Here is an 11,666-nt window from a genome sequence, read left to right as displayed (position 1 = left end):
TTTTTAAACTCATAATTTATACTGGTTACAATAATTGACATTTTATTTTTCGCATTGTCAAATAGCCTATTGCGAGCGAAGTCGGAGACGATAACTAGTTTTAAATAAAACAATATAACTTGGATGGAGTTTATTTACAACATATTTACAAATTCATAAAAAAAAAAAACTTACAGCAGCGACCCGCGCTGTTCACAAAGCTTAAATTTACAAACACATTTTTAATACCAAAAATATCGTAATACTGACAGTCCGTTTGAAAGACTGCTGAGCAATGGACGAGTAAAATTTTAAGGTACAATAGCTTTCATTATATTTACAGCGTTTTGATTTCGATAGATTTCTTCGGATTTCTTCGAACGAGTGACGTGAAGTATTATTATTACTGTAATCTTTTTAAATTCAATCATTATATTTTACAAAATACTGACTTAGTCGATAAGTTAGTATACCTTATTGATTCTTCCATTCTTTGATAAATTCTTGTGTAACAATCTGAACTTATCCCACGGGTGGGAACCGCTATTCACACTAGTCAAATGTATGTGGATGCAGAGCCTGACTTAAAATCTTGGAGGCCCTGGGACTACAACGAAGTGGGGGTAGACAAAAAATATATATCAGCATAATAAGTTAAAAATGACAATTAAAATGTTTTCAAGAAGTTCTTAGTGTGCAAGTTTTTCTCAATCTCCAATAGATTTTATTTAAATCAATACATATGTATTGAAATGAGGCCCCTTTCTTGTGGAGGCCTTAAGACTTTAGTCCTTATGTTCTCCTTTAAATCCAGCTCTATACATGTATTAGAAGCATGTTATTCAACACAAGGTTTCCTCACGAAGAAAAACTCCATCTACACAAGATAAATCACAAATTAAGTCCATAAAAATGGAGTTGCTTCCCCGTTTTAAACCTACTGCCTTCAGTTTAAACTCACTTGTCACAGATACAGAATAACAATCAAATTATTGCAAATGACTATATCATCATATTTTATAACTGATAATCCCCTGTTTAAAATCATCGTTAAGTCAAAACAGCACATATGAGTCGTTCCAAAGACTGACCGCCACGATAAGGCATCTTACACATAATGCAACAGGTTTTTTCATAATATTAGTTGCCGTATGAGTAAATGAGCACCTTAATGGTAAGTATACGTCACCGTCCATAGACAATGGCGCTGTAAGAAATATAAACCATCACTTACATCACCAATGTGCCGCTATTGGGAACTAAGATGTTACACCTCTTGTGATTGTAGTTACCCTGACTCACTGACCCTTAATTGCTGCTTAGTGGTATAATATCATGAGTGGGTACTAGGTAACCAGGGCTTGCAACCTCCCCCCCCCCCTTAAATGGACAAATTGTACCATTACAGGTTACTGTAATGCTCAGATCTCTCACTTATGGAATGCCAAAAACTTGAACTGTTACAATATAAGTGATTGATCTCGTTAAGGGACCTCTCACTAATTCATTATTCATTCATTAACGGCCTGTAAATTCTCCACTGCTGGGCTAAGGCCTCCTCTCCCTATGAGAGGAAGGTTTGGAGCATATTCCACCACGCTGCTCCAATGCAGGTTGGTGGAATACACTTGTGGAAGAATTTCGTTGAAATTAGACACATTCAGGTTTCTTTGCGATGGTTTCCTTCACCGCCGAGCACGAGAGCCTGCCGACCCGAAGTCATCGGTTAAGATGCACGCGTTCTAACCACTGGGCCATCTCGGCTCACAATCTCTCAATAGTTAGAGGATCAAATTATATTTGTAAAGTACAAAACAATTGTTTCCACTGCTTGCCAACGCACAAAAACTCTGTAAATAACAGATTTTCTCGGTAACGTTCGACGATTCATACATAATAAACACTTATGACCAATTGGGGGGAACATAGTCATCGTCTCCCTCCTCATTCGCCTCCTTGTGCCGTCTCAACTTATGCCTCCTCAAATCGGACTTCCTCTTAGTTTCATAGCTACACTTGCCGCACACGTACTTCTTCGTATCCGTTGTACACAAACGTATATGTTTCAACAGACTCGTCTTCACGTCCGATTGGAACCCGCACTTTTCACATCTGAATCCTCGTTTCGCGTTCACTAAACGGACACTATCGTGGGACTTTAGGTGATATATCAGACTCATGTTGTGTCTGGCTTTATAGTCGCACAGGTGACATTTGAACTTTTTCTCGTCCTGGTGTTTTCGTTTGTGTCGAGCGAACTGTGCTTTGCTGGCCGTCGTGTAACCACACATCTGGCAAATCTGTATGACCGTGGGGTGTTCCGTTGCGTGCTTCTTGAACTCCGACTTGCTCGTGGTCCTGAAGTGACATTCGACGCAGTAATACTCGTACAGGCCCCACATTATTTTCGCGATGTTATTCTCAGCGGAGTGCACGGACTTTGATTTAGTTTTCGATTTTGATGATTTCGATTTCGTCTTTTTTGATTTCTTCGGCCTCTTGTCGACTAGTTTCACGAGCGGCATGTCGTCTTCGTCGGTTTCGTCGGACACTTCGACTGTGTCGATGTGCGGCTCTTCGATTATTACCTCGTCTTCGTCGCTCGACGTTAAAAGGCTTATCGGATCTTCTTTTCTGTAAATTCAATTTCCAATTATAATTTTTTAACACGGCAACGCTTACAATTACCAAGCATTTAAATTGTAGACAGTTTTAAGCGTAATTAAGTTTCTTATAAAACCAAAATTCAAATACATTGTTTTGCTAACCGTACATATTCATGTTTACAGCTATGACGACACTTTTTGGTTAAAGTTATCCTTTCTTTAGGTCCAGAGATACATAAAAACCTCAACCGCCATCTTTACTTACTTTTCTCCCAAATCCACAACATCTGAACTGGTGTCCGCGTCGGTCTCGATATCATTGTCCTGAAACATGAGGCTACTGGGGTCCACCTCGCACTGGACGCTTTCGAGCAGCATCAGACAATCCTGGTTCGTCTGGTCCTGATCACCTGCTGATAAATAATATTCAAATTAGGTCTTTTTTTTCTAAAAAATATTATATATACAGCTAAAGCCGAAAATTTCAACTTATCTAATCAGAAAAACCAGAATTTTCAACAGTATGTTTCCAGTTCCATCGAAAACTTTTATAAAGACCCTTGAAAAATGGACCGTACCTATCCGGAGAACGTACACAGAGCCCATAATTAAAACACAAAAATATAGACATGTCATTGAACAAACCATTTAAATCCTCACCTTTATCAACGCCTACTTCGATGAAGACCGGATCCTGCAGATTGTCAACATCGATAATTTTCATCTCTTCGTTTCCAAATTCCAAATCTTGTACTAGTGTTGCCATCTCGCTGTTCGTTTGTTCATTTACGATGACATTTGCCAATTCACCGCTGTCCGTGTCGTTGATTTCCCTTTGCACGTTCAATGGTCTAATTTGTTTTATGTGATAATTTGTTATGATGTCTTCTATGTCGTTATTCGCTTCTGAATCGATGGCTGTTATGCTTGGATCTGTTCTGTTGGAAAATATATTAATATATATAAGTAGAGGATTAAGAATAAATGGTCACAAACCACTCCCCCCCCCCTCTAAATATTAAACTTTTCCCGCAATAAAATTTGGAGTTTTTTTTGTAAAGTTCCCACTAATGAGCGACAGCGTCCTCTCCCTCGTCCTCTTAATGGGGCGATGGCTTGCGAGCTTATTCCCTTCAATAAATTACGCCTAAAATACAGCCAGCGCTCACAGACAGACAGACATTAAAAGCCTGTAAATTTCCCACGGCTGGACTAAGGCCTCCCCCCCCCTTCGAGTAGAAGGTTCGGAGCATATTCCACCACGCTGCTCCACAGGTCCTTGGATACACGTGTGACAGAATTTCGTTGAAAATAGACACATGCAGGTTTCCTCACGATGTTTTCCTTGCGAGCAAGACATGAATTATAAACACCAATAAAGCACATCGAAATTAAGCGGTGCCTGGGTTTTAACCCGCAATCGTCGGTTAAGTAATCGGTAATGTTTTCCCAGACTTACTATTTAAGGCTATATCTTACCTTCTCACTATACCGTTACAAAGTTCACTATCTATGGTACTGGCCGGCGTTTGTGTGTCTGCTGTGTGGCTTTTTGTTTTTCGCGTATCTGTGGCGATTTCATTTGTTTTGGCGGGAATGTCTTCGTTCTGCTCGGCATCGTTTGCAACGGTCTTCGGTGATTTCGGTTGATCCTGTAAAGCGATCAAGGACGCTTGATTACATTTGATTGCTCAGCCGTTTTTATTGGTCGATGTGAAGGTCGCTTTTTTACTAAAAAACATTTTATGTTTAATGATAAGTATGGATAGCAAAACACATTTTACAACTACATTGTTCATGTACAGTTGAACTAAAAATGTTTTTTTTTTTATTAACATATAACATTATATAGGGGGATATGTGTTCTGTTTGATATTATATCTATATCAATTTTATAAAATCTAAAGTATTTCTGTCTGTCTGTAAATGTCAGTTGTTCTTCCACAGCCAAACCACTGCACCGATTTTGATGAAATTTTCAATGATGAAACGAACGTAAAAGACTACTTTTTATACCTAACTCCTAACAACGAACCCCTATAAAGGGCAAAGCCGCAGCGCACAACAATTACTGGAGTGAATTAAAAAAAAAAAAATTGTCTTTGATTAAGCCTATGTTAGAGTGAGGTCTATGTCGTTGCACTCGGTATTAATAATCAGTATAACCGAACAAGATCAAGAGTTCAAAAAATACTCAAGACAATTATAACCAGTGATCGAATAGTCGGATGCATATTTACCTAAATTTTTGATTTTTTCGCTTAGAAATTATGGAAGCGGCTTCTTAAAACATATTTTTTAAATATAAATCCAGGGATTTCAAAAATTCGGGTATGCAAAACTAATCGCATACGTGGCATGGAGACGACTTATTTAGCATGTAGTATTATGAATTTAAAAAAACCCGGGACTCTGGTACTACATAATTATTTATATGTGTCTTTGTTTAAAGTTCAAGGCACCGAGTTGTTTGTCGCTATGTAGAGTGAAGAAAGGAAATTACTTATCTTGACGTCTGCAATGACAGTTTGGCAATTAATTTATATCATTAGCCAGCACCCGATCTATAGTCGGAAAGCACTAAACGATAATTCTGAAATAGCTTGATTTTTTACGATCGATACAAAAGTGCATTCCATATGAGCAAACACCTGAACGCAAGTATCTGTATTCACCCGACTTAATTCTATAACCAAAACACTGTATTCGTCGATTCCGGAATCCCGGGATTTTTTCGATACAAAAGTGCATTCCATTACAGCCAACACCTCAACTTTAGATAAATATGCATCCGATTATTCGATCACTGATTATAACCTAATACTTACTTCAATGAACACGCTAGGTACCACTTTCGCCTTCAACCGCTTCTTGCCCCTTACCAGCTCGTACTGACCCTCCAGGAAGTGGCGACTGCATACCACCGAATCGATGGTCACTTTCTCTGACGGCGTGAACGCGTCCAACCATCTGCGTCGAAGTGTACGGCTGTTGGGAAACCTGGAACAATTAGGGGGTTTACCAATCAAGAGCGACGACCTAGAACACGCGAGTTTTAAACGGTTAAAACTGTAGAAATAATAAGATTTAGAATGTAAGCATTAAAAACGGTTTATTGAAAACAAGTGCAAGTGACATAACACATTGACAGACACTAGGAAAAGTTAAGAGATAACAAAAAAGTATTTAAGCTATTAGGCGTTGTTTAACTTCTTCCAACATCCTCTCTTAAACATAAGCCCATCTTGGAGGCACAGAAAACCAATTTTGAGAGCTTCTTATTCCACTGCCTACTCGCTTGTTTTAACCCATACAAAGATTTCTTGAGTTTACATACTTTCTCATTACTCTTATATAGAGGTGGCCGCTTCATATAAATCTCCTTTTCTATGTCGCCTTGCAGAAAAGCTGATAATGCTTCTTCAACAGTTATTGGATCTGTAACTTCCATAAAACCCATGAAATTATTGCCTTCCATGTTTTTTCTCTGATGTGACCTCAATGTAATTCTACTTTGTATATATTCATCATTACAATCATGATAATCATCTGTATCAGGATGATAAGTCTCATCAGTTTGTCTATTCGAGATACTACTATCAGATGAATTCTCATTACTTGAAGATGTTTCATTTTGTGAGCTTTCATTGATACCTGTTTCTTCTGTCTGATTCTCTGAGTCTAAACAATCAATCTCTGTACTACTTAGAGGAAGTGTAATCTGCTGTGGTACTGACACAGTTTCCGGAGCAACATTTTCCAAAACATTACAATTTTCAATAAACACCACATCTCTACTAATTACAATCTTTTTACTAACTTTATCATAAAGCCTGTATCCCTTCGTATTCACACAGTATCCTACAAAGATTAATTCACGTGATTTGCTATCCCACTTACGCCGATTTTGCTTAGGAACATGTACCATGGCCTCAGAACCAAATATCTTTAAATGAGAAATGTGTGGTTTCTTTCCAGACCAATTCTCATATGGTGTTGTTTCAGCCAGTACACGTGATGGGGATCTGTTTATGATATATGCGGCAGTGGCGACTGCCTCTGCCCAGAATGTTCTTTGCAGTTTTGCTTCAAACAACATGCACTTTGCACGTTCTACCAGCGTGCGATTCATCCTCTCTGCTACACCATTTTGCTCGGGCGTATATGGAGTGCTGGTCTGATGTTTGATTCCAGAAGCTGCCAGAAAATCAGAAAAATCATTATTACAGAACTCTTTTCCGTTGTCACTTCTTAATATTTTTATTTTCCTCTCTAGCTCATTTTCTACTTCATTTTTAAATTTCTTAAACACTGATGTAATATCCAATTTGTTCTTTAGAAAATAAACATATACTTTACGAGAATAATCATCTATGAAGGTTATGAAGTACTTCCCCCCACCTAAAGATGGAGTCTCCATCGGACCACACAGATCAGTATGAATAATGTCAAGTAATGCATTTGCTCTAGAACCCGAATTTGGAAATGATAATCGTGTTTGTTTTGCTTCGCAACAGGGTATACAAACAGTATTTACTTCTTTACCAGAAATAGTTACACCCTCAGTACATAGAGGTAACCTCTTTACATCGGCCATATTTAAGTGACCCATTCTTTTATGCAATGTAATTAAATCTGTCACAGCATATGCATTTCCACTTAAAACATTAAGTTTGTACATGTTGTCAATTAGCTTCGCTGTTGCTACTAAATTCTTATTGCCATTGTAAATGTTACAACCAGTATTAGTAAATTCCACTTTACAGCCATTCTTTGTCAATTGACTAACAGATAATAAGTTTGTAGTTAATTCAGGAATAAACAGAACATTTCTCACCTGTATTCGATGTTCATCTTTGTTTAATTTGGTTTGAATATTTACTTTACCCATACTCTGCACAGGGATCGCTTCACTGTTTGCCACCTTTATTCTATGAACCGGAGGTGTCTGTTCATCATACATCCAGTCTGAGCGCCTTGTCATGTGCATTGTTGCTCCAGAGTCAATATACCAGTCATCCTGGTTCAGTGTGCTGTAAGCTGAAAAAACTGCTGCAAAGGTTTTTTGATTACTTTTCTGTACTTGTACTGTACACTGATTTTTAAAATGTCCATATTTATTGCAGTTATAGCAACGAGGCCCCTTCCCTTTTGGCTTTTTATTGTCGTGAGAGGTATTTTTATGCTTTGTAAAAAATACAGAAGTTTCGGAAACTTTCACTTCCTGTAAGAGCTTTGTTTTTATAAAATCTGATGATATATTGATACCGGAACTTTCCAGACCCATGGTCATTGGTTTATAATTATCCGGTAAACCTGCCAGCATGAGTGTTCCCAACCATTCATCGTTTACTTCGAAACCAATGTTTCGCAACTTATGCGCTGTACTCATAATTTTATTCACATATTCTTCGATACTACCACAGTTGTCCAATGAAGTATTGACCAAATCCTTAAGTAAGCCGACTTTTCTCGAAAGCCCGGAGTCTTCGAACGCATTTTGTAGGTTTTTCCAGACTTCTTTCGCTGTTTTTGCATTTTCGATATGTACGTAGTTCATAGGTTCAACCAAGAAAATTATCTTCGACTTTGCTTTGACATCTTTCTTAAAATCGACATCGGTACCTGGTTCAATATTTTCCCACAATTCTTCCAATTGTAAATATGACATTACTGCAAACTTCCATGTGGAGTAATTCTCCCGTCCGACCAATTTCTCAATTTGTATGTTATTCATAGCCATTCTTTACGGGACCGGCAAAGTACAATATATCGCGCAATACTTTACTATGACTTATTTTAACGGTAAATATTTTAATGTTTACTCTAAATTAGGTATACGAGTCTGGGCCCATAACCTGTAGAAGTAATAAGATTTAGAATGTAAGCATTAAAAACGGTTTATTGAAAACAAGTGCAAGTGACATAACACATTGACAGACACTAGGAAAAGTTAAGAGATAACAAAAAAGTATTTAAGCTATTAGGCGTTGTTTAACTTCTTCCAACAAAAACATAGTATGTTTATAATTTGTCTTTAATTCATGATTTATACAATTTACACTCTTTTCCAACCAAATCTTGAGAAAAGCCAAATAAACAACATTTGACCTTGAATTGACGCGATATCATTGGTCGAAAGCTTGAATAATAATAATAATAATTTATTGGTGCAAAAGTAAATATTACAAAATAAGTATGACTATTGTTAAATATTACTATTGGCTAAGTACTCCATTTACATGTGGTTTGGCACTATAATCTACGATATTCACTATGGACTTACGAAAAAATGGCGTCTTGGATATCGACGAAGCTGTTATCGGAACTTTGGAAGTCAAATACTCACTTGAAATATGTAACATCGTCTTTTGTATCGTTGCAGCCGTCCACACAGCATATCTTGACCATGGTTCCAATTCATATAGCCGGCTGAAAAAAAAAAAAAAAATTTTTAATTAAAAAAAGGCAGATTTGGCTACAGATCCAAATAGTCCTACCTGTGAAAAATTATTCATTCCTTACAAAGTTAATACGCTAACGTCTTTGGGAACTTAAATGTTATGTCCCTTGTGTTTTTATTCACCAGCTCGCTATCCTTAAACTCAACACAACAATACATATTACTCTTTTTAAACGAATGTACGATAAATATGATAAAAAGTACATTTAATATACACAAAATATATGTTATAAATTAAGTATATTATTTTATACAACCCAGAATATAAGTGTACATATACATAAACAATGCAACACTATTTCATAAATTGTTTTATGAACAAACAAAAAATTTATTATATTTATCGTCTTCTTCGTCTTAACAAATAATATTAACTGATTCTATGTTTGTCCTGTATGACTAAATTCATTTGATAGTGATGAAACTTTGGTGCGGCGTCCCTGCCAGAGCAAATCAAGAATTTTTCTGTATTTATCCTACTCATGCAAAACCAGGTGGGGTTGCTAGTTATAATATAAATGTGATATATTATTTTTGTTATAAATAAATACCATTTTATCAAAAGGGATATAGACATTTTAAAATGTTGTGTATCAAATTATCACTCGTGAATCTTAAATAAATAAATGTGCCGATAAATTGGTATATCCGTGCAATATCATATAAACAAGAGTCGTCAATTTATAAACCACCTCAATATTTTACAGTCAATTAAGTGAAGATTATTTAGCTTTTAACTTATGAAACTTTTAAATGATTTAGATTAAAATTTTATGTTATGTAATATTAACTGCCTCATTGTTCTACTGGCCAGATATAAGACTGCAAATCCCAAGGTCCTGGGTTCTAACTGCAAGCGTTTAAGAGTTATGGGATTTTACTGTTGACGAAAATTCAGTCACAGCCCGGAGTCTAGAAATTGGCCATCTGTACCCCACATCTCAGAAGGCATGTAAAGCCGTAAGACCTACTCCTAAACTAGTTGTAACAGATTTGCCGACCCGTTGGATTATTAAAGTGACAGTATATAGAGTGCACCTGTCTTTACACACACACTTGCGAACTTAATATGGGCTGTGTAGTTGGTTGAATCTTTCATCCAATTTTGAATTGTTTTTCATACATATACTCTAATAAGTTTAAAATTCTATTGAAAAATTATGTTTAAATTATTCAATCACGTATACATATGTAAAGTATTTAAAAATGCATGTACGTAAACTACTATTTGAGAATTATGAGATTGTAATTAGATTCAAACAGGAGGTACAAGATACTACGATGGTAGCTTTACTTTAAATAGTTTGTTAAATGATTCAAAAGTGCTTGTAAAAGACTCGAATAAAGTATATTTATTGATTGATTTGATTTGATGAGATCCTATTTCAGAACCCAAGACAAGTCCACACAGTTTATTTTACTAAAAAATTTTCAGTTTTAACATAAATGTCAATATACTGGTAAGATTTTACGGAACCTAACAATTAAAAAAATGATTAATCTATATTATTGTTACTAGTATACTAAATTGCAATATAAATAGTACTTGTATTATTAATAAATAGTAAATTGTACTTTGACAAAATATTAATTATTTACAACAATTATTTTGTTTTTTTTTTTTATCTGGATATATTTGTGTCTGTTATTAGTAACTATACTTTTTTTCATAATATTTAAGAATTGTTTTTATATTAAATATTGTTGACTCAATATTATTTATATTAAACACAAATTACTTTTCACAATAAAACAATATTAACAACAATTTATTTAATAATACTCAATAACATATCACAGATTAAAAATTTAATATGTGTATACTTCTAATAGGCAAAACATTCACTAAATAACTTGTTGGGCGTCCTTATTCTGGTCCTTCTATATCGTTTTTAAATCGCAACTACATTTCGACCGTATTCTTTGGTACATAAAGCCCATTATGCAACACCGAGCGAGACTAAAACGCCGATACAATGCGAAGCGATTTAGCGAATAAGCCGCCACAATTATTATTTTCGGTCACTTAACATATCATTATTTTGAGCTTTTAAATATTTATATTGACAGTTTCATCGTATGTTTTGATTGAATAACAGTTTTCGCGCGCAAAAGCTCCGCAAACAAGGTTAGAAATAACAAAAATATTATTAAATACTCACCACGCTTTTACTATAAATAAAACCCTTTTGTATATTAACAAATACTTAATATAATAACAACATGTTTAGTTATGGCCGTATTTATTGAAGTCTTGAATAAACTATTAAGTAAGCATTAAAAAAACAAGCACGAAAAATATTTACTACTATTTCTTTATTTTTATTGGATACTTGACAGTTACTAGTGTTGTCAGTTTCAAGTTATTAATATACCTTACCGGTATCTGTTGAAGGGAATTTGCAAGATCGGTTATTTCGTTATAATAAAATATTATGACTATTTATTTTTAATTTTACAATGAACTTGATATTGAATACGAAATTTAACTAAATAATATTAGTGACTACTGAGAGTTGCTGTTGATGGTGTATTTATCAATACGTACGTAGTTATAAGTGCGAGTATTAATAACCTATCTATATTCTAAATCGATGTCAGTTTATATTCGATTTTTT

At 35.3% G+C, this 11,666-nt stretch overlaps 1 protein-coding gene across 2 annotated transcripts; it reads right to left on the bottom strand.

Moving 5' to 3' along the window:
- Nucleotides 1–1,720: 1,720 nt before the first annotated feature.
- LOC125074879 (zinc-responsive transcriptional regulator ZAP1-like) lies at nucleotides 1,721–11,358 on the bottom strand. Of its 2 annotated transcripts, none has more exons than XM_047686342.1 (7): nucleotides 11,211–11,358; nucleotides 8,935–9,017; nucleotides 5,414–5,585; nucleotides 4,065–4,237; nucleotides 3,246–3,523; nucleotides 2,851–2,998; nucleotides 1,721–2,613 (listed from the first exon to the last, which is right to left on the bottom strand). In XM_047686342.1, exons 2-7 carry the CDS (start codon nucleotides 8,994–8,996, stop codon nucleotides 1,884–1,886), a joined length of 1,563 nt encoding a protein of 520 aa, XP_047542298.1. In that variant the 5' UTR covers nucleotides 8,997–9,017; nucleotides 11,211–11,358; the 3' UTR covers nucleotides 1,721–1,883. The 2 variants fall into 2 exon arrangements, with proteins under 2 accessions (XP_047542298.1, XP_047542299.1); XM_047686343.1 differs by having other exon boundaries at nucleotides 2,851–2,995.
- Nucleotides 11,359–11,666: the final 308 nt, after the last annotated feature.

Source organism: Vanessa atalanta, chromosome 28, assembly GCF_905147765.1.
Source record: "Vanessa atalanta chromosome 28, ilVanAtal1.2, whole genome shotgun sequence".
NCBI lineage: Eukaryota > Metazoa > Arthropoda > Insecta > Lepidoptera > Nymphalidae > Vanessa > Vanessa atalanta.
The sequence above is the reverse complement of the archived record's forward strand: the minus strand, read 5'-3'. Positions and strand labels throughout refer to the sequence as shown.

Bases quoted from the DNA above. Each gene is read 5' to 3' on its own strand.
- LOC125074879 (XM_047686342.1), bottom strand. From the start codon at position 8,996: ATGGTCAAGATATGCTGTGTGGACGGCTGCAACGATACAAAAGACGAT. The intron at 5,586-8,934 runs GTGAGTATTTGA...TAATTGTTCCAG, and splicing joins GACGATGTTACATATTTCAA to GTTTCCCAACAGCCGTACAC. The intron at 2,614-2,850 runs GTAAGTAAAGAT...TTGAATTTACAG, and splicing joins GTTGTGGATTTGGGAGAAAA to AAAAGAAGATCCGATAAGCC.